Raw genomic sequence first — 22,067 nt, 5'->3', positions numbered from 1 at the left:
AGGACGGCTGCAGCAGGAGCTCTGCGTGGGACGGCAGGGGGCAGGCGGCAGAGCCCTGCCGGGCAAGTGGGCAGGGGCTGGACGGACTGGGTCGGCGGAGCAACACCGCGGGAGGAACCTGGTGGTTAGCAGGGGCCCTGTGCCCCGTCTGATTCCACCGAGCAGGGCCTCGGGCCGGTAGCAGAGGTGCTGGGTCGGGCCAGCCGGTCCCCAGAGGGGCAGAGGCAGGAGGCAACCGACCCCTGGTGGTGGCAGCGTGCAGCTGGGTGTGCGTGGGTGGCAGCGAGGAGGGGCGGAGGGAGGAAGCGGGCTTCCTGAAGGCTTCTCAGCCCTCAAAGACAGACCGACAGACAGACAGACAGCTGGCAAGAGGCGCCTGGGGACACAGCTGCTTCAGTAAGTCCCTGAAGGGGAAGGAGTCCCCGGCCAGGGTGGGGGGACCTGCAAAGACAGGAAGGGAGGGTGTCTGCAAAGAGGACGTGCAGGAGGGGGCGGGGGGGTCATGGGCCCGGCCGGGGAGTGGGCGCTGACCCAGCCGATGTCCCTGAGGGGGCAGGCAGGGAGCCCAGGGGGCGCAAGGGCAGGCAGGGCCCTCTTGCTGCCGAGAGCCTCTGCCACCCTCATCCCAGGGCTGCTCGTGCCTCACCTCTGTCCCCATGGGCTCGCGACCCCAACACCCCCACCCCAACTTGGACCTGGTCTGGGCAGTGGGGACTGGATCCTAGAGGAGGGTGCCCCACCACCCCCGGGCCCCTCTGGTGCCCCCAGCTGTCGCCTCCCCATGTGCTGTGGCTCAGGGCTTGGTGAGGCCATTTCCTGTGACAGTTACAGAGGCGGGATGGGGGGGATGGGCAGGGAGGAAGGAAACACCCCCAGCCTGCCTCCTCGGACAGGGACCCCAGAGATCCAGTGACCCTGGGATGGCCAGCAGCTGGGCCCGCAGCCCCCCTGCCTGGGTCGCAGGGCTTCCAGGGTGGCCAGAGGCCTCCACCCTCTGATCCAGGAGAGACCCCAGGGGGTGTCTCTGAGCCCTTCCTCTACCCAGAGCCCGTGGCCTCCCCGTCCGGGCCCAGCTTAGGGCTCGGGCAGCCCGTCCACCCTGTGCTCCTGGATCCCCTCCTGTCTTCACCCACCATCTCCATCCCCCTCTCGTCCTTACTCTCACCCGGCCCAGCCCTGGGGGCCCCCACAGAGATCCTGGCCTTCCGATGGTGAAAACACAACCACTTCCTGGGGAGCAGAAGACAACTCAGTGAAAACAGAGGTGCCGGAGGGCAGAAGGCTGGCCTGGGCCCGGGAGCCTCCCCCCTGGCCGGTCAGTCAGCCCAGAGGTCAAACCTCATGGCCGAGTGAGTGTTCCCTGGGCCCAGCCTCCCCGCAGCATGATCCAGGCCCCTGGGGGCACCCCAAAGCATACTTGCGGGCCTCGCCTTCTGGGGCAGCCATGGCCCAGCCTCCACCTGACCAAGCGCCAGCCAAGAAGCACGTGAGGCTGCAGGAGAGGTGAGACTTTCGGTGGGGGGGTGCCTTCCCACCCCAGCCCCTCTGCCGCCCCTCCAGCTGGATCCTGCCACCCCAGGCTAGAAAGGAAACCAGATGTGCTCATTTGCATGTCACTTGCATGCCCTTTACCTGTGTGGGGCAACCTTGCACACAGGTCTACCCTGCATCTGGGCCCTGAGCCTGGATATGGGTCCAAACTTTAGGGGCCAGGCCAGGAACAGGGAGTGGGGGCAGCTGGAGGGAGCAGCTGGGCTCAGAGCTACTTGCTCTGGCTGTCCAGGGGTGGGGGTGTCAGCTCGGGGTCAAGGGGAAGACTAAGGGCCACCCCAGATCATGATTGTCACTGGACGCCGGCTCCTGTGCTTCAGGCGAGGCTCCAACGTTGCCCTGATGCTGGATGTGCGGTCCCTGGGGGCTGTGGAGCCCATCTGCTCCGTAAGCACGCCTCGGGAGGTCACCCTGCATTTTCTGCGCACAGCCGGCCACCCCCTCACCCGCTGGGCCCTGCAACACCAGCCCCCCAGCCCCCAGGAGCTGGAAGAGGAGTTCTTGGTAAGAAGAATTCAGGGTCCCCCCCCAGCCTCCACCCGGGTCACTGCCTGTCTGATCAGAAGCAACCAGCTGGCTCCATTCTGCCCTGGCCTGCGGGTCTGTCCCTTGGGCCCTCGGCAGAGAGAACCGGGGCTCCGGGGAGGAGACCGCCCATGCTCCATCTCCCGCCCTCCCCCCCCATCCAGACCCACATCCTGATGCCAGGAGGGAGCACCAGGGCCCAGATCTACCGGGAAAGGGGGCTGGGAAGCGGGCTGACCGTTTGCTCGCTTCCTCTCTCCGCCAGAAGATCCCCTCAAACTTTGTCAGCCCCGAGGATCTGGATGTCCCTGGTCATGCCTCCAAGGACCGCTACAAGACCATCTTGCCAAGTAAGAGCGGCAGAGGGGTCCAGGCTGGGGTTTCGGAAGGCGAGATGCAGCCTCGGCCGGAAGAGGGCGCCTCTCCTTTCAGCAGAGAAATGCCCCCCACCCTACCCCAGGCAGGGGATGGAGGAGCAGAGGCCACCACCAGAATAGGCCAGTGCTACTCGGTGTGACCCCAGAAACTGCTCCATGGTGTTACTCTCCCCATTTTACAAATGAGGAAACTGAGTCACAGAGAAGCCTGAAACTTGCCCAAGGTCACACAGCCGGTCGCATCCTCCTCTTCCTCCCTCGCAAGCTTGCAGGATGCTCCCCAGAGAGGGCTTCAGACACACAGGGGGAGGTGGGGCCGTGACGAGGCTGGAGTTGGGGGGTCACAGGGCTTGATGGGGTCAGCCTCTGTATTTCAGAGGCAGGCACAGGGGCTCTGACACCCCCTCCTCCCCGCTCAGAGCAGCCTTATCTGGCTGACCCACCTCCAGTGACCCCCTGTCAGGAGCCGCAGCCCCCCGGTGCTCCCTGGTGCTCCCGGCGCTCTGCTGACCTGGGCCGTCGAGGGGCTCTCAGCACTCATGGAAGTGGGGGCAGCCCCGCTTGACCCTGAGGTCACCTCCATCCAGACCAGCTGGCCCCAGGGGGTGGTCTCCTTTCCTCACAAGCTGGCTTCTTTACCCTGTGGGGAGGCGGGGGCGCTGCAGAAAGGCCTCTCCTTAGTTGGCGAGGCTGACTCGTTTGGGGTTGGAAGGAAGCTGGGGTTCCAGTCCAGAGAACCCCATGTTCACCTCAGGAGATACTTCTCCTTGACATCATCTCTTTCCATTCCTGTCAACATAACCCTGTTCTCTACATCACTGATCACCAGACTAGAATGTTCAGTGACCGTCCTACCCTGGCCAGTCCATCCTGCCCAGCTCCACCCACTAAACCCTCCCAATTACTTTTTTTTTTTTTTTTTTGGCTTTTTAGGGCTGTACCCAAGGCATATGGAAGTTCCCAGCTAGGGGTCAAATCAGAGTTACAGCTGCCAGCCTACACCACAGGCATGGCAACACCAGATCCAAGCCGGGTCTGTGACCTACATCACAGCTCACGGCAATGCCGGCTCATTAACCCACTGAGTGAGGCCAGGGATAGAACCCACATCCTTATGGATACTAGGCAGGTTTGTGACTGCTGAGCCACCATGGAAACTCCCAATTACTGCTTTGGTCATGGCACTCTACTGCTCAGGAACATTCTGTGGCTCCCTACCGTCTACAAATGAAATATCCCACAGGTACCGGGATATGGGCAGATCTGAGAAGGATAGGACTCTCCTTTTTCTGGCCCCGCGTGCATTTGTTCCATTGGTAACCTTCTGACCCTTGTCTCCTGCTGATCTTTACTTCCTAGACCCCCAGAGCCGTGTCTGTCTGGGCCGGGCACAGAGCCAGGAGGATGGGGACTACATCAACGCCAACTACATCCGGGTGAGTCACGGGGGCAGGAGATGGAGCTCCAACCCACGACCCTCCAAGCTGGTCTGAACAGGTCAGGGTAGTAGGGAGCTTGGAGCAGATGTTCAACCCTGGAAGGAAGACAAGGGCTTCCTTTGCCCACTCTGCCCCGTCCCTGGCAGCCTTCCAGCTGGTGACCCCCAGGTCTACACAGAAGGTGCAGCTCAGACAGGGGCGCTCGCCTGGCTCCCTTCTCTCTCTCTTCATCCCCCCATCCCCTTCCCCTTCCCCTCTTCTCTCCTTTGCTGCCTGGCCGGCTGGCATCCCTCCCTCCTGGAGTCCAGATAGGGGGACGAGATCCCAGATTCCAGCCTCCAGCCTTCATCTCTGGAGGCAGCAGGTGTCGACGTGCGCCCTCTAGCGGCCCGAAGTGGGTAGGACAGCGGCCAGAGCCGGAGTGAGGGCTGTTAGCCAGAGGCTCCTAGCAAAAGGCAGGCAGAAACCCAGTGAACCAGGTCTGGATTCGGCCCATCTCCTGGGGAACAGGAAGCTGAGGATTCTGAGCAGGAAAAGGCTAGCCTGGGAGTGTGCCGTATCTTGCTACTAAATATACAAAGTAACGTGTAAAAATGAAACAGCTGCACAGCAAATACTGAACTGTTTCTTTGCCTTTTGTGTGCTGTTAGAAAGCAGCAGGGGAGGAAGGGAGCAAATATTCACAGAGGCCCTGAACACACTGGACTAAGCTCAGCACACTCCGCTGAGCCTGCCCTGCAGGTGCCTGCGAGATAGATAGCACGCCCTGTTTACAGACTCTTGAGAAGTTGGAAACTGCTCACGGTGAACAGAACAGGGGTTTGGACCCAGATGCTCCCTACTCAGAGCCCACAGCCTTTGCACCACGTGGCCCTGGTGTGTGCGGTGTGATGTGTGTGCTGGGTACGCAGGCTCACCGGCTGCAGCCTGACCAGGCACCTGCAGGTCCCGGGCGCCCCAGAGCTCTGGCCTCACCGCCCGCCTTTCTCTGCACCTCGGCCCCCAGGGCTACGGTGGGAAGGACAAGGCCTACATCGCCACCCAGGGCCCCATGCCCAACACCGTGTCGGACTTCTGGGAGATGGTGTGGCAGGAGGAAGTGTCCCTTATCATCATGCTCACTCAGCTCCGGGAAGGCAAGGAGGTAGGAGGCCGAGGCACGGGCTCCAGTGAACCCCGAAAGCGCTACGCCCACCCCCACACCCCTGATGGGGCAGCTCGGTGCAGGGGGTCCCTGGGTGCTGAGATCACCTGTCAGTTCCTGGGATACGTGGCAGGGAGGTCCGTGTGTACCCGTGTCAAGTCAGAAGGGCCCAGCCCTCTGGCAGGGCTGGGGCTGAGGCGGGAACCCCACTCTCCCGCCGGCTGCCCTGGCCCTGCTCCAGCTGAGAGGCCACCTGCCGACTCCCAGCCCCTCCCTCCTAGAAATGTGTCCACTACTGGCCCACAGAGGAGGAAACCTATGGGCCCTTCCACATCCGCATCCAGGACGTGAGAGAGTGCCCGGAATACACCGTTCGGCGGCTCAGCATCCAGGTACAGCCCCCGGGGCCTCAGGGAAGTCGGGCCCCCCCACCCCTGGAACTCAGGGCCAACCTTCCCTGGGAGTTAACGGCTTGCTCACCTAAACCGTCTCGGACCCGCATCTAAAGAAGGGTTTGGGGCCCAGAAGAAAGAGGGATGTGGGTTCTGTCCCAAGGGAGCCTCCGGGCCAGTAGGGCAGTGCCCACAATCCCTGTAAGAGCCACCAAGACGGCCCAGGGGAGGGCGTCAGGGTCCTGGGGGCCTCGTGGGGGGAACCACAGGCGATTCAATGAGATGCGTGATAATGTGTCCAAGTGCCTAGAACGCTTCTCCTCCTCCTCAAAGCCTTCCTCTATTGCTCCTCTATCCTCTGGGCATCGTGGTCAACATTTGAAGAAATGGGGAAGAAAGTGCGGTTAAAGTTCTCACCCGAACTCATGTGCTGGTTGGAGGCAGAGCTAGCACTTGAACTTGGGTCTCTCCATGCCCCCGCCCCCGGCCCGCCGCACCCCAGATAGTGTTCCTTCCCAGGGTCTGGGAGGAGGGCTGGTGGAGTACCATGAGCAGGACCAGGGTGGCATTTCTGCTCAGGGTCACTCCATCCCTGGCACCTGGCAGTGAAGAAGGTGGGCAGTGCCCCCACCCTGTCCCCCATTCTCATGCCTTGTCCCCGCCCAGCTCCAGGAGGAGCACCGGCCAGTGAAGCACGTCCTTTTCTCGGCCTGGCCTGACCACCAGACCCCAGAATCGGCCGGGCCCCTGCTGCGCCTGGTGGCCGAGGTGGAGGACAGCCCAGAGACAGCTGCCAACGCCGGGCCCATCGTGGTCCATTGCAGGTAGCCCCGCCCCCTGCCCTGGGTGGCCCTTCCTGCCCCCGCTGAGCCTCTCCTGGGATGCATCTCAGCAGATTCGGGCCAGGCAGACCAGGTCTTACCTGGACAGGAATCTCTAGGTCATTCAGCAGGAGCTCCGTCCTCCCCTCCTGGATGCAGACCCTGGCCCTCTGGGTGGACACCCAGGCCCAGTCCAGGGAGGCTGCTCCCATTGAGCTGGGGAAAGAGGCAAAGCTGGCCCTGCTGCCGGCAGCCTCATTCATTCATCCCACAAGCATCTACTGCAAACCTGTTCCCACCAGGCAGTGTTAGAGCTAAGGAGACAGCGGTGCACAGTTTGGTTTCTGTCCTGACAAGTTTTCCAGTCTGGTGGAAAAGACAGCAGATAAAATGAATAGGACACCTGATAAGAGGACGATGGGGGTGTCAGGGGCACGGACCCAAGGCACCCAACCCAGACTTTGGCCAGAGATGGTCCTCTAGGAGAAAGGACCCCTACACCAAGCTAAGACCTGGGAGGTGAATTTGTCAAGTGCAGAGGGTGCAGGGAAGCATCCCAGGTTGATGGAGCAGCAGGTGCAAAGGCCCAGGGGTGCAGTTAAGAAAGTGCCACGTTGCTGGGAGCAGAGTCAGAGAGCAGGGCTGGTGGCGGGGGTAGGGGGGACTCAGGGGACTTGGAGTATCTCTGGATGGGACCTAGGGGGCAGGGGATGAGAGAGTCTGGAAGGTGAGCGCAGGCCTGCTGATGAGCAACCTCGAGGGATGGCCTAAGAAACCCGGAGCTGCCATCTATGAAGAATGCTTTGGCCCCGGGGTAGGAAGTGAGTCAGGGTGGAGTGGGCAGCGGTGCAGGCTGCCATTCAGCAGTGTAGACCTCCACCGCACAAAGGCAAGAGGCACAGGCAACCCCCTCCTCGCAGGTGGCACCTGGGCACAGTGCTGGGATGTGGCTCCATCTGAGGGGTCAGTCTTCCTAAAGAGGGGAGGGAATCCAGGGCAGGATGAGTAGAGGACAGAGAATGGTGGCCGAGCTCGGCAGATGAGCCGCATTAGAGGGAAGGACCTTCTAGGCTCAGCAAGCCCAAGGCGGGCACAGTTGGTGGGGGGGCTGCCACCCACGCCAAGCAAGAGGCAGCTCGTCCAAAGGTCCAAGGGGGCCTCAGGGTGACCTAGAACAGACCCATCTGTGGAGGCATCACCACCTCCCTCCAGGCCCGTGTCCCCAACCCCCAAATAGAGTGCTCTTCGTTCCCACTGCTTTCTCTGTAGTCTGGGGCCTGGCCCCCTTGTGTGCCACCCACCCGGCCCCCTGTGACAGCACCCCCTCCCCACTCACCCCACCCAGTGCAGGGATCGGCCGGACAGGCTGCTTCATCGCCACGCGCATTGGCTGCCAGCAGCTGAAGGCCCGAGGCGAAGTGGACATCCTGCGCATTGTGTGCCAGCTGCGGCTGGACAGGTGGGTCCGAGGAGCGGGACCGAGGGTGGTATGTGAGGGCCCGATGCCTCCTGGGGACACAGTGCTACAGGTACTTCCTGCGGGAAATGAAGGGCCCCCTTTTGCTTAAAGGGCTCTTTCTTCTGCCTCTCACACCCAGGAAAGAATCTGTCCAAAATTTTAGCTCTCTGGGGGGTTTGAGGCTCTGAGGATTTGTCCAAGCTTCCAATCTTTTTTGGTTTTGTCTTTGTTTTTCCAAATTCCCTACTCAGGGGACAGGTGGGGGAACAGAGTATGGTTGGTTCCAGAAACTAGGCAGCCCCAGGCAAAACACAGAAGCCCGCTGGATTTGGAGATAGCATCCAAGGGCCTCTACTGAGCTGTCACCTGTTTCCTGGGTCCCCTATCTAGAGGGAAATGGTGGCCCCTTCCCCAGAGAGCCGCTGTAGGGAATGAGGCCACTGATGCGAGTCTTTGGCAACATGAGAACCGACTATATACATATGTGAAATTACTACTTTTAAAATTACTGGGGAGTTCCCATTGTGACTCAGTGGGTTAAGGACCTGACATAGCATCCATGAGGATACAGGTTTGATCCCTGGCCTCATTCATTGGGTTAAGGATCCTGCATTGCTGTGGCTGGGGTGTAGGCTGGAAGCTACAGCTCTGATTCGATCCCTAGCCTGGGAACTTCCATATGTGGCAGGTGCGGCCCTTAAAAAAAAAAAAAAATGAGAGAAGGAAATCCTGGGGCTTGGGCATATTCCTGGCCTGGCTTGAGGAGTTGGGGCTGGCTCTGCCCCAGCAGCTGGTGGTCAGAGAAGCCCTGGGCATGTGGGACCCCTCTACAGCCCTGCCAGCCCCGCCAGCCCCAGGGCTTGGTGAGGAGCAGGGGGTCTGGGAACCGAGGGAAGGAGCTGGTCTCAGGGAGGATGAACCTACGAGGAGGAGCCAGCCAGCCGGCCTTTGGGAAGGTCAGGATCTCTCCATGGGACGACGATGCCCAAGCAGACCCCTGACTCAAGCCTACGTGCCTCTGCCCACAGGGGTGGCATGATCCAGACGGCGGAGCAGTACCAGTTCCTGCACCACACCTTGGCCTTGTACGCTGCCCAGCTGCCGGAGGGGCCCAGCCCCTGACCCCTGGCACATCCCCAGCGCCGTTTCCCCCAGGCCTGGGGTGGTGGGTCTGGTGAAGGTGGCTTCGTGATCTGGGGAGCCCCGAATGGGCTTGGGGATGGGGTGTCCCTCAGTGCGTATCCGGGGTTACAGGAAGCTGGCTGGCAAGGACAAGGTCAGACACTGGGGCTTCAGCACTGCCCACTCCTCTGCTTCCTCCAATGGCCCCAAGTGGACACCAGGGGGACCCCCACATCACTCAGAACTTGAAGCTAATGGCTGACCTTTGTAACAGAGCTGAGACAGAAGCTCAGGAGTCCTGGTCTCTGAAAAACCGTGGGCGCCTCGGTCTCTTCCTCGGACAAAGACATTGGGCACTTTGCTGCCCCAAGGGGCAACCAATCAGCGGAGCTCCTGGAAACTGCTGCAGCTGTGCCCCCGCCCCAGGGGGCCAGCAAAGAGTGAGGCCAAGGGCATCGTCTGCCAGGCCCTGCACGAGAGTGGCCCGAGGCCAGGCCAGCCAGGAAAACCCGGTCCTACCCGGTCCCCACAGTGACTCTGCTTCCCCAACACACATCTACACTCCAAAGGGAGCAAGGACCCGGACTACCCTGTGCCCACACGTGTCGGGGGAGCAGGCTTCAGAGGTGACCTGGCCAGACAGGTGAAATCTCCAGAAGAGGGAAAGGGTGAGACCCAGATGCCTGCCTCCCTCCACCCACCCAGCTACTCCCTAGGGGGCCAGCACGCTCTGCCTGCCTTCGCACCTCAGAACGGGCCGGGGGGCAAACACCGGAGACCGGAGCAACAGAGCCGAGAGCGCCACCTCGTGTTGAGTGACCATCCCCGGCATGCCCTCCTCCCCAGGGGGCACACCTGGGCAGTGGCTCTTTCCAGCAACAACCTGGGTAAAAGCTCCCCACGCAGACCAGGGACTCAGGCTACACCAGGGCACCCCCCCCCAGGGCCCACCCCAGGGAGCTAAGTCCAGGAAACCCAGATCCAGCTCAACCCAGGGAGGTGGCCAGATCCTGCATCCTTGAATCCAAGATGGGCTGCCTGTGGGGAGGAAGGCAGGTTCTCCATGGACCCCCAAGGGGCTGGACCCCGGAGAAGACCTGGGCCTCTCCCTCAGACGGCACTTCTGGAGCATGTGCAGCGTAGGAATTGGGGTGGCTTTCTTCATGCTTCTGCTCAGCCTCCTCCCTCACTGCCCACTCCTGAGCCTTCCCTTCTCCACGAGAGGCATTCGGGGTACCTGTGGAGCAGGGCTCAGAGCCCCTGGGTGCCAAATCCTGCCCGCAGGAGGAAAGCCACCACACAGGCCTGCAGGCTTCCCTCCTTGGGCGCCGCTGCCCCAGCCCTGTTCCCCGGGCTCTGGTGAGTAACCTGGTGTGAAAATAAAGACTTCTCGGATGCCCGAGTCATTCCTTCTTTCCATCTTCTTCGTGGCCCATTGGAGCCTCTTCCCAGGGATGGAGAGTAGAAATCCCCAGATCAGGCTGTGGCCTTCCTCCCGGGCCACGCCCTTTATAGCTCTTCCAAGTGAAGCAAAGTGACACTGCCAGGGTGGGTTTGGGAATTGGGGGTGTTCCTGAGGAGCTAGAGAGGGACTTACAAAGGGCAGGGACTAGAAAGACCCTATCACTTAACAGTCCAGAACATTCTACTCAGCCAGGACTTTGTGACTCCTTCCCTTTGGCCACTGATCTCTCAGGTCATTCCGACCATTTATGCACCTTTGTCTAGAACAAAATACATGGAAGTACACATGTAAGTGGAATACCAAGGAATTCCCAAGGTGGGCTGGGGGCTGCGAGGTGGGGGGTGCGGGGAACACAGCAGGCCCCACACCTCCCACCACCAGTTCTCCTGAAGAAACCGGGCTTTTACCAAGTTACTCCTTTGCCACAAAACTTCCTCACGGGAACCCTCCCTCTCCCGCCCCGCAGACTTTTTCTGTTTGAGCCTCCTGGTGAGCCAAGGCTTCAAAGTCACTTTGGGCCAGAAGCTTCCTAAACAGGTGGTCGCGGTACCCTGCGGCCAACCGAACGCTCCCGCCAGGACTCAGAGATGCTCAGTGGGCAGGTCTCGGGGAACAAAAGATCTCGGAGACCACCTCCTCGTCCGCAAGCCACCCACCTCCACCCTGGAAATGTGCCGGCTCCCCGGGGCCCCGCACCCACCTCGGGCGCGCCCACCACCGCGTACGAAGGAAGGGGGCGCCAGAAGGGTTAAAACAATGGGCGCTCTTTGCCCAGGGGCCCTGGCCCGCCCGGCCGGCCAGGCCTGTCCCCAAGCCCGCGGGTGCCCCGCCCAGCGCCCTGCCACCGCCCCGGGCGCGGAGGAGCGCTGTCGGGGGCGAGCAGGGCCGGGAGGGCGGCGCGGGCGGTGAACGAGGACGGCGACCGGGAGGAGGAGGAGGAGGAGGAGGAGGGGGAGGAGGACGTGCCGAGGCCACACCCATCGGCGCGCCGAGCCGAGCCCGGCAGCGAGTCGTCGGCCGCCGCGCGCGCTCCAGCCGAGCCTCCGCCCGCACCGAGCCCGGAGCCGGGCCGCACCGGGGAGGGGCCGCTCCGGCCGCAGCGCGAGGGCAAGAGGGGCGGCGGGGAGCCGGCACCGGGCGCGGCCGGCGCAGCGACCATGATCGCTTTGTTCAACAAGCTGTTGGACTGGTTCAAGGCCCTGTTCTGGAAGGAGGAGATGGAGCTCACGCTGGTCGGGCTGCAGTACTCGGGCAAGACCACCTTCGTCAACGTGATCGCGGTACGGGGCGCGGGCCGGCCGGGCCTCGGGCCCCGCCGCGCCCTGTCGACCGATGGCCGCCTGGCGTGGCGGGCACGGCGGGCGCCGGCGGGGAGGCGCGGGCTGGGGCGCGCGGGGCCTAGCACGGCCCTGGGAACCCGGCAGCGCGTGCCCGGGCCGAGATGGCACGGCGGGCGCGGGGGCGGGGGACGAGACCGCGACCTGCGGCGCCCAGGGTGTCACGAGGCCAGAGGGGCCGCTGTCCGCGGAGACGGCCCTCTCCGGTCCCCGCGCCCGGGCGCATGACGGGGCGAAAGTGCCGGGCCTGCCCGCGCGGCGAAAGGAGGGTCTCGGGACTGGGGGCCGCCCGTCCTGGGAGGGGGCCTGGGCCAGCCCAACCCCACCCCAGGGGGTTCATCTTTCCTGCCCGGAAGAGGAAGCCCCAGCGATACAGGGGGAGTGGGGTACCCCTGGGGGGGAGTGGAATCAGCTGAGGCCGTCGACCCAGCCCAGACCTCCCAGAACCGGCCGCCTAGTGAGTCCAGCTGGGGCCTGGGGAGCATAGCATCTACGGGATTGCGGAGTCCCCGCCTCGCTCGGAAGTTGCAGAAGGAGGTGCTTCGGCCCCGCAGGATGAGTTGGAGGGGCACTGCCACTCCGGGGACACCTGCGACAGTGGCTGTGAGGGCTTTGGGTCATCAAGACCTCAGTGGGCAAGTGTAAGCCTTTGGGTGCCAGGGGAGTGGCTGGCCGCCAGTTGAAATCTGGCTCAAAAAAAGGGGAAGATGAGCCCTGGGTCTGTGGGCTGGGCTGCAGTAATGGCTGCGGCCTGTCTCTCCCAGCCTGGCTGGTGGGGCCTGTGGGCAGAGGAGGAAAGGCCTGGGGACCCGGCTCTTGGCCCCAGACTGGGGTTTTGGAGAGCTGTGGATCCGCCCCCTGTGAGAGGTCAGTGGAGAAGCGGGACCAGCCAGCCTGGGCACCTCCCCTCCCTGTGTCTGCCCACCCCACAGAGGGGAGGGAGGGAGGGAGGCTGGGGGCAGGTACCCCCATGATCGCATGTTTGGGCCCTGGCTTCCTTTCCCAAACCTGTGTGCTTGTGGCTTCTGCCAGGGGCTTCTGGCCTCTCACAGCAGGGCAGTCTCTTGAGGCCCAGGCTCTGGATCTCCTCGGGAGAGGCCTGGTTAAACCTGGCGCTGTCTTGGTGCTGGGGCTCCAAAAGCAAGAGCAGGACGCCTGGACCCATGTCCTGCCACCGGCCTGGCTGGTTTGGCTTCCAGGCTCTGGATCTGGGAGATGTCTCTGGGGTGAGGCTGAGAGGGGAGCCAGTTGCTGCTCCAGTGGCTCGGCCTGGGCGGCACCTCTGGTCCCCAGGGAAGAGCTCCTGGTGGAGTGTTTACGAAGCTGTGCTCCTGGACAGGGATCCAGGCGGGTTCTGTGTCCTGGTCAGGAGGGTGTCCCCTGGAACAGCAGCATCTCCCGAGTGGGGTGCTCTGGCAGGTCAGAAACAGAGTCCGCCACGAGGATCAGTCATTATCTGAAGTGTGGGGGGAGGGTCCCCCTTTAGGACCTGAAATTTGCACCTCCACTCACACATCCTGAAAGTGCAGCCGGAGTTTCCCTAGAAAGAGGCTCCCAAGAACAGCCCTCCCCTGTGGGCGGCGTGGCAGTTCCTGCCTGAGTCCAGGGTCCTCGGCCGCTCTGCTGGCCGCTGGCTGCGCTCTGCTGGCTGCTGGCTGCGGCTCCTTGGCTGCGGCATTTCCTCCCGGCCTGGTCTCATCACAGTAAAGGCTCTTAAAGGACCCGGGCTCTGCCCGCATGCCCCCCGCGAACTCTGAATCACCTTCCCGTCTCCACTGGCCTCTCTTTGTCTTTACTTTTTCCTTGGGCTTTTCCTACCCATTGCGTGGGGTCTGCCTTTAAATGGAAACGGAGCTCCAGCTCCCAAGTGAGCAGCTCAGCCGCTGATGGGAGCTGGGAAACATCACACAGACCTTCCAGTGCTTCTGAGAACTGAAACTCACTTTTGTTTTTGTTTTTTGCTTTTGTTTTTGCTTTTTATAGGGCCGCACCCATGGCATATGGAGGTTCCCAGGCTAGGGACTGAATCGGAGCTGTAGCCGCCGGCCTACGCCACAGCCACAGCAATGCAGGATCCGAGCCGTGTCTGCGACCTACACCACAGCTCACGGCAACGCCGGATCCTTAACCCACTGAGCGAGGCCAGGGATCGAACGTGCGTCCTCACAGATGCTAGTCAGATTTGTTAACCACTGAGCCACGAAGGGAATTCCTGAAACTCACCTTTGAATTCTGAAAAAGTTGTGCCGGCAGAAAGGAGGAGATGCTTCCCCCCCTCGCCCCGAGGGAAAGGAGAGAGCCATTTTCAAATATTTTAAAACAGGAGTTCCCGTCGTGGCGCAGCAGAAACGAATCCGACTAGGAACCATGAGGTTTCCGGGTTCGATCCCTGGCCTTGCCCAGTGGACTAAGGATCTGGCATTGCCGTGAGCTGTGGTGTAGGTTGCAGATGTGGCTTGGATCTGGCGTTGCTGTGGCTCTGGTGTAGGCCGGCGGCTACAGCTCTGATTAGATCCCTAGCCTGGGAACCTCCATGTGCCACAAGTGTGGCCCTAAAAAGCAGAAGAAAAAAAAAATTAAAGTGTAAGGAGTTCCCATCATGACTCAGGGGAAACGAATCTGACTAGTAAACACGAGGGGCAGGTTCAATCCCTGACCTCACTCAGCGGGTCAAGGATCCGGCATTGCCGTGAGTTGTTGTGTAGGTCACAGATGCAGCTTGGATCCGGCATTGCTATGGATGTGTCGTAGGCCGGTGGCTACAGCTCTGATTCAGTCCCTAGCCTGGGAACCTCCATATGTCGAGGGTGCAGCCCTAAAGTGACCAAGAAAAAAACTAGGTAAAGGGCTGGCCTACGGAAGAACTAATCTTGGGGTGCCCCAGGAATAGATTTAGGAAGATGGGGTTTGACTCATTAGAACTTGGAGAGTTGGAGGAAGGAGCCAGAAGAGATTCAAGTCTGAGCCGGGGTTCCTGGATGACCTCAGGGTTACTGCTGACCTTGGCTGTGGACTTGGTGAGGTCTGCAGGCATTAGCAGGGGATTGATGTGGAGATGCTTGCAGCTTAGCTCTGGTTCTCCGCTGGACTGGAAATAGGGGTGCCGGGAGCCTGGCTCCCTGAGGGTCTCCCTGGCATCCCTTCTGCCCAAGATCCTGCTCTGCTGGGCTGGGCCTTTCACAGGCACAGAAGCCTGTGGGTGTTCGGTGGTGGGGGGAGGGCACAGAGCCACGAGGGCTCCTCAGGTAACAAAACCATTTGTGAGCCCAATTTGCCAATCTCTAGGAAGCCCTGAGGCCCAGAGCGCGTAAAGCATCTTGTCCAAGGCCCTCCACGGCCAATGATAAACAAGAACCGGGCTTCCTTTCTCAGACTCCCGCTGTTCATCTGCCCAGGTTGGGGTGGAGTAGGCCTGGGCCAGGGGGCACCCCAGCCCAGCGGGCACGCTGTTGGGTCTGGGGAGTTAAACCCGCACTTCCCCTGTGCAGCCAAAAGCGAGCCTCCTCCTTCAGGGCACCCCTGGCCTGCATTTCCTCACTTGTACAGGCTCTTGAACCCTTTTGATGTCTGATAAAAATTAGAGACCCTTTTCCCAGAAACCTGTACCCACAGACAGGTTAGGATACTTGGTCTACGCCGTTGGTCTGGGGTTTTCAGTGCTCACGTCCAAGGGCCTTGGTGACTGAGCTTGGGTGATTTCTGAGGATAAAGGGAATCGGTCCATCTCGTTCAGCTGGAACCTCAGGGTCCTCCTTCGGACTCACAGGCTCCGAAGAAGAAACCATGGCATCCTACACCTGGACCAGGGGTCAGAGCCACTGATCTCTTTATGAGGCACATTATTCCTGATGCCTGGTAGAAGGAAATGGCGTCATGAAGGAGCAAGGGTATCCTCAGGTTCAAGGTTATGCTCAGGTTCAAGGTTACGTAAGCCCCGACCCCCCCGCAGCCTGTGTCTGAGGGGGAAGCAGAGGTGTCCTGCAAGTGAGCATGGAGATGGCCTTGGGGGAGGTTTGGTCTGGCCTTATTTGAGGCCCTGTGGCTAATTTAGAACAATCTGGAGATTTTAGAGTCACTTGAGAGGAGAAGTGAGAATTATTAGTTTTTGGTTTGGGTTTTTTTTTTTGGTGTTTAGGGCCACACCCACAGCACATGCAGGATCCCAGGCTAGGAGTCAAATCAGAGATACAGCTGCCAGTCCACACCATGGCGACAGCAACATTAGATCCGTGCCGCCTCTGTGACTTACGCCACAGCTCATGGTAATGCCAGATCCTTAACCCACTGAGTGAGGCCAGGGATTGAACCTGCATCCTCCTGGTTCCTAGTCAGATTCATTTCCACTGTGCCACGACGGGAACTGGGAGAATTATTAGAATTTAAAGTGGACCATGCGGCTTTCCTGTCGTGGCTCCGTGGTTAACGAACCCAACCAGTATTCACAAGGGTGCGGGTCTGATCCCTGGCCTTGCTCAGTGGGTTAAGGATCTGGCGTTGCCGTGAGCTATGGTGTAGGCCACAGATACAGCTCGGATCCCGCATTGCTGAGGCTGTGGCGTAGGTCATCGGCTGCAGCTCCGATTGGACCCCTAGCCTGGGAATCTCCATATGCCTTGAGTGTGGCTCTAAAAAGACAAAAGTTCAAAAAAAAAATTTAAAAATTAAAAAGAATAAAGTGGGTTATAGGAAACGGAATTACAGTTACTTCTGCTGAGCAAACGTTCCCTAACATCAGTGTAGACACGGTGGCTCTCCTTGGGGGGGCGGTCCCAGTCTAGGGGGAGCCAGATGGACAGTGCGGATTATCCAGCCTGCAGATGGGTGCAGTACGAAGAAACGCAGCAATTGCTTTGTGTGCATTGCTTCCGGGGCGTGGCTGACTTAGCAGCTGAGGATTTGACGTGAGTGTTCACTGCTAGCGTGGAACTGTCCCCTTCCCTTGACTGTTTACTGTGACTTGCCCCCACCGGGGACTACGTAAAGAGAAGGGGCTTCTGGTCCAACAGAGAGAGGTGGCTCAGACCTCAGGAAGGACCCTCTCCGTCCAGGTTGAGAGACTTTGAGAGCCCAGGTCATGGTGGACACGGGGCTTGGGTACGGCCCGTCCTGACGCAGCACAGGAGCGCAGAGCTGCCCCTGAGACTCCAGCCCGATTCCCGTGGCTTTTTGGTCCTCGGCGCTGGGAACCCAGGTCCTGGCCATTTTTGCCCCTTTTCCAATTCTGACTCTTCCTTCCAGTCGGGGCAGTTCAATGAAGACATGATCCCCACCGTGGGCTTCAACATGCGCAAGATCACGAAAGGCAACGTGACCATCAAGGTGGGCACCCGGGCCGCCGAGGGGGTGGGGGGGTGGGAAGACCGGGTGTTTGGGGGGGGTGTTGACAGTATGTGTCTGTGTGTTGAGTGTGTGTGTCTGTGTGTTGGTATGTCTGTTGGAGCTTGTGTGTTTTGGGAGGGTGTTAGAGCATGTGTGTGGAGGGTGTGTGTCTGTGTGTGGGGGCGTGATGTGTGCTGTGTGTATGTGTGTTGGGGGTGTTGAGTGTGTGTGTTTGTGTCTGTGTGTATTGGGGTATGTGTATTGGAACTTGTGTGTATTGGGGTGTGTCTGTGTGTTCGGTATATGTGTGTGTTGGGGGTGTGTTGGGCATGTGTGTGTGTTGGAGGTGTGTGTGTTGAGTGTATGTGTCTTTGTGTTGGGGTGTGTATATGGAGCTTCTGTGTGTTGGGGTGTGTCTGTGAGTTGGGTGTCTGGGTTGGGTATTTGTGTGTGTGTTGGGGGTGTGTGTGTGGAGTGTGTGTGTGTTGGGGTATATGTATTAGAGCTTGGGTGTGTTGGGTGTGTCTCTTGGGGGGGGTGTGGAGTGTGTGTCTGTATGTTGGGGCATGTGTATTAGAGCTTGTGTGTGTTGAGGTGTGTCTGTGTGTTGGGGGCATGTGTGTTGGGGGGTGTTGGCTGGGGCCCTGAAGGAGAAGCTAAATGAAAGCAGGGGTTGGGTTGGAGGAGTCAGGACCTGGAGCTGGAAGGAATGGGGGGACACGTGGGAGCCAGGGTGGATTTGGGGGCCGCCTGCTGGTGAGACATCTCCCCTCTTCTTGCTCAGCTCTGGGACATCGGGGGACAGCCCCGCTTCCGTAGCATGTGGGAGCGCTACTGCCGAGGAGTGAGTGCCATTGTGTAAGTGCCAGGTGGGGGACACTGAGACTCCCGCCCGCCTGTAATTGCCTTTGGTTTGGCACAGCCCCTGGGCAGCCACCAACCAGTTCCAGAACCAGGGCATCGCCCACTCCGCCTGGAAGCACCTGCATGTCCCGCCTCCCGCTTGCCCCCAACCCAGACTCACCCCATCCGTTTTATGTGATGTAATGGTTCATTTCCTTGCTTCTTAAAAATAATTTTGTCCTACATATGTATATATATATATGCCCAAACAAAAGATTGTTTAGTTTTCATTGTTTCTAACCTGAGTTTTCAAAGTTTTTTATTTTGTGTACAGTTTTTAAAGGCGACTCTCCATTTACAGTTAAATTAATACATCCTTGCAGCCAGTCTTACACCCAGTAACCTGATTTTTTAAAAGGCATCTTGATGCAAGAAAGTCATCTGGGGCTTCCTCTGCTGTCTTCACCCCCTTATCTGGTCCTCCCATCAGAACACAGGGGGTCACTCTGCGAAGAGCTTGGGTCCAGTCCTCTGGGACCCCGCTTTGCCACATCATTGGCAGCTTCTCCGGGGTCTTTGGAGGAGGGACTGGATGGATTCTGCAGGTCCTCACTCCCTTTGGTTCAGAAACCATTCTCCCGGCACCTGCCCAGGTGGTCTATAGACCCCAGGGTGATGAGCCCCTTCTCTCCCCACCCTCAGCCGTGGGGTCACTTGCTTGTTTGTCCCCACCCTGCCATTCCCCAGGTACATGGTGGACGCAGCTGACCAAGAGAAGATCGAAGCCTCCAAGAATGAACTCCACAACCTACTGGACAAGCCTCAGCTGCAGGGCATCCCGGTCAGCGGGCTGGGGGCGGGACCAGAGGCCGTGGGGGGGGGGTGCAGCGGGGCTGCAGAAGCGCGCCCTGCCTGCTGCTGCCCTGGACCCAGCCTCTCCTCCCTCCTCTGCAGGTCCTAGTCCTGGGTAACAAGCGAGACCTCCCGGGAGCGCTGGATGAGAAGGAGCTGATTGAGAAAATGTGAGTTTGGCATTTCTTCTCTCCCTCCCTCTCCCCAAATTCCCAGGCCCCTGACCGCGGAGGGCTGGCTGCCGCGCTAGCGGTCGCCGCACGGTGGCAGCAGAGAGCGCCTGCCCGAGCCCCGCCCTCCCCGCCGCAGCCTCTGCACCGCGCAGCCTCAGTAGACTCTCCGCTCTCCTGCAGGAATCTGTCTGCCATCCAGGACCGAGAGATCTGCTGCTACTCCATCTCCTGCAAAGAGAAGGACAACATTGGTGGGTCTGGAGGCGGCGCTGCATTCGTGAGGCGGGGGCAGGAGGGGAAGGCACTCCAGGTGCTTTGGGGCCGTGGCTTTTTCTTTGGAGCCCAGAGTGCTGTGGGATTCTGCTTCTGAGCCTCACCCCGGCTCTGTGGTCGCCTAGTGTGTGAACCTCCTTGGGGTTCACTTCCCCACCTGGGTCACCACAGGGTGGGGCGACATCACAGGGTGGGGCGATGCGGCAGGGTGGGCCCAGGCGATTCGCAGGCCCCTTCCAGGCCTGACGGCCACGTCCAATGGTTCCGCGGCTCTGTCTCTTTCTCAGTAGCCAGATGTCCCTGCCCCCCACGCCCTTCAGAGCTTGTGATGCCCTTCAGATTGACCCCAGCTGGGCAGCCAAGAAGCCCAGACCTGCCACTCCCCAGGCGTTTGCTCTACCCCCAGCAGGCCCAGCGCTGAAGCCCCCTAACCTCCTCTCTTGTTCCCCAGACATCACCCTACAGTGGCTTATCCAGCACTCAAAGTCACGGAGAAGCTGAGACTGCGGCCCCTCCCCTCTGACCAGGGACCGCCATCCAAACTGAAGCCGAGCTCCCGCCCCCCTCCCCGCTGCCCCCCCTCAAAGCCCACCCCTCCTTATTCGGTGTGGGGAGGGGTCCTCTGGGCGTCCCAGAGTCCTGTTCTGCTGAGGTTTGAACTCCTGATTTTATTGTAAAATAAATCGCTCCCATCTGATCCCCTAACCTCCCCCGCCCCGCGCTGCTTCCTCTTCCCCCTACAGCCCCTGGCCCCACAACCCGGCCTCCTCTCTCCTCCAAGCCCTGCTTCCCTTTTCCACACTCTTCTGTTATTGTCCTGTGTGTACAGTATATATATGTATATATATTTTAATTTTTTAATTTAAGCAAAGACTAAAATCAACCATTTGATGCTGCAGGGGCCAGTCAGGATCTGGGAGGGGGGGCTCTGAAGAGAAGGGGGTTGGCTGGGGAGGGTTCAGATCAGGAGAGGTAAGGCGGGCACCTGGGCAGGTACCAGCCTGCTCACAGGTGGCTGGCCCCAACCCTGTTTCTTTCTACTTCCCAGTCTGGCCTGTCCCCACAGTGCTTGAATGTCACAGGCTGGCGGGAGCCTCCAGAGATGCCCTTCTCTGTCCCCAGCCTCAGGAGGGCCACCAGGCACCACCAGGTGCCAGAGACCGGGGGCTGAGAGGGCAGGGGGCCAGCGTCCACGGTGCCCCAGCAGCTCCTCCTGCCTGTTCCTGGCTCCCAGCCCCTGCCCCTCCCCGGGCCCCCACCTCCATGGCCACCTCATTTTCTGTTCTCGTTTTGCAGGTTGCACAAGGAGAGAACTCAGCACGGGGGGTTGGTTCTTTGGGTTTTGTTTTCTGTTTGTTTATTTGTTTAATTTAATGATTTGTAAAGTGATGTTCCTCTTCCTTTTTTACACTTTTCAGCTCATATTTAACCTCTGTTTGGAAAGTGATTCTTGTAACTGTACATTTTTTTGCCTCCTAACAAGAATAAATGACGATTTTGTGTTGGGGGGGGTCCATGGTGCGGCTTATTTTCCATGGGTGGTGTGGGATGCCCGCAGGCCCAGGGACTCGGGCCACCGCCACCCCAGGCACAACGGCCAGAGGGAGGCACCAGCTCAGTCTGAGCACACACGCAATGGCCCTTTGCAGAGGAGGCAACCTCCCAACGCCTGCCTCCAGCCTCCTACCTCCTCCTCTGGAGACTTTCATGTGTCCCCAGCCCTGAGCCAGCCGCTGCTGGCCAGGAGTGTCCAGGAGGTCTGTGTAGGGAGCTGCCCTGCTGCCCCCACATGTGCGGAGGGACCCCCAGTGGTTCGGGACTGCACCTGCAGCCAGCACTGGGCGGGGACAGTGCCAGACTTGCAGAGCCCAGGGCTTCCCCTTGAGTGCTTTTCCCTTGGTGTCGAGTCTGCTGGCTTCCTGGGAGAGGCCTCGCCCTCCCTCTCCTGGCCACTCCCAGCCCATCCTCACCCACCCCACTTCAGAGCTGCCCGCCCACCGTGGCCCGCTGCTGTGGCCCTAGAGCCTTGATCCCCAGATCCCGGGCCATCTTGACCCAGTTTTAGCATAAGCCCCGCCTCCTCCGCCCCGCCCCCTGCAGGAGGCTCCCCTGCTTGGCACCTCTGCAGCTTCTGCAGGGAGAAGGCCGCCTCCCAGGTCTTGGGAGCAGAGTCTGGCCTGGAGGCTCCAGCCTGGACAGGGGAGTTTGAGGAAAGAAGGAGGTGGCGCTAGACGACTCGGTGGCTTCCAGCTCCTTGGGAGTGGGACACAAGCCCTTTGAGGCCAGGCTGTTCCCCTGGGCTCTCCTGGCTGTGGAGGTGGCCCAGGAGGTGAGGGCAGGACAGGGAATCTCAGGCCTGATCTGCCTTTCTCGCCTCCTGTAGCCTCACGAAGCTGAGCCTTGAGATAAGACAGGCTGAGCTGGTTAACAGCAGGCGGGCATCCTGCCTTGTGCCTGCATAGCAGGTCCCTGATAGGCCAGACCGTGCATATGTGTGCACCGGGTGTGGGACCCATACATGGCTGGCCAAGCCTGCGCTGCCGTTCTGGAGAAATAACCCCCAAAAGGAAGGAGGGAAGGTGCTGGAACAGTATCTGTTGGTCCTGATCGGTGATTCCAGGCCTCCATGCTGGGGTTGGGGGGTGGGGATCTGGTAACGGCGTCCCTTCTGGCGGGAGGGAGGTGATTCTGCAAGGTGTGTGTCCTGAGGTGGGGTGCAGGGGGCTGGCTCCCAACCTGGCTGGTATCAGGGTCTGAGGGCTGGTCCCCTAAAGACCCAGCTCAGGTCCACCACCCACCACTGCCAGCCTGGCTCCCACCCAGGCAACAAACGCCACATTGTTCCCCCAGCTGGCCCGGCTGGAGGGACAGTGGCTCTTTCCCAAGGCCTGCTGGCCGGCTGACTCATCCTGCAAGCCACTCACGTTGGCGGGCTGGCCGGGGCAGCGGTGGTGGCCAGGCCTCGGAGCCACCTT

The 22,067-nt window shown here is 60.3% G+C and overlaps 2 protein-coding genes across 4 annotated transcripts; both read left to right on the top strand.

Annotated features, from left to right (window-relative positions):
- The first annotated feature begins 356 nt into the window (after positions 1 to 356).
- Positions 357 to 10,232, top strand: PTPN7 (protein tyrosine phosphatase non-receptor type 7). 2 transcript variants are annotated; one of them, XM_021064536.2, is made up of 10 exons: positions 357 to 396; positions 1,175 to 1,503; positions 1,872 to 2,055; positions 2,345 to 2,426; positions 3,813 to 3,889; positions 4,899 to 5,036; positions 5,318 to 5,428; positions 6,095 to 6,252; positions 7,595 to 7,708; positions 8,737 to 10,232. In XM_021064536.2, exons 2-10 carry the CDS (start codon positions 1,445 to 1,447, stop codon positions 8,828 to 8,830), a joined length of 1,017 nt encoding a protein of 338 aa, XP_020920195.1. In that variant the 5' UTR covers positions 357 to 396; positions 1,175 to 1,444; the 3' UTR covers positions 8,831 to 10,232. The 2 variants fall into 2 exon arrangements, with proteins under 2 accessions (XP_020920195.1, XP_020920193.1); XM_021064534.2 differs by having other exon boundaries at positions 2,342 to 2,426.
- A 1,045-nt stretch (positions 10,233 to 11,277) lies between these two features.
- ARL8A (ADP ribosylation factor like GTPase 8A) lies at positions 11,278 to 20,596 on the top strand. Of its 2 annotated transcripts, XR_014817571.1 has the most exons (8): positions 11,278 to 11,575; positions 16,871 to 16,951; positions 17,736 to 17,809; positions 18,542 to 18,635; positions 18,749 to 18,816; positions 19,000 to 19,070; positions 19,544 to 19,744; positions 20,389 to 20,596. XR_014817571.1 is itself a non-coding variant. In XM_021064533.2 (7 exons), exons 1-7 carry the CDS (start codon positions 11,453 to 11,455, stop codon positions 19,591 to 19,593), a joined length of 561 nt encoding a protein of 186 aa, XP_020920192.1. In that variant the 5' UTR covers positions 11,278 to 11,452; the 3' UTR covers positions 19,594 to 20,596. The 2 variants fall into 2 exon arrangements, 1 of the variants encoding a protein (XP_020920192.1); XM_021064533.2 differs by having other exon boundaries at positions 19,544 to 20,596.
- The last annotated feature ends 1,471 nt before the right edge of the window (positions 20,597 to 22,067 follow it).

This window comes from Sus scrofa, chromosome 10 (assembly GCF_054392235.1).
Source record: "Sus scrofa isolate SSC_HxYL_T2T_F1_AM1 chromosome 10, Sscrofa_HxYL_maternal_Yorkshire_Landrace_v2.0, whole genome shotgun sequence".
Classification (NCBI taxonomy): domain Eukaryota; kingdom Metazoa; phylum Chordata; class Mammalia; order Artiodactyla; family Suidae; genus Sus; species Sus scrofa.
This window is presented reverse-complemented; position numbering and strand designations above follow the sequence as displayed.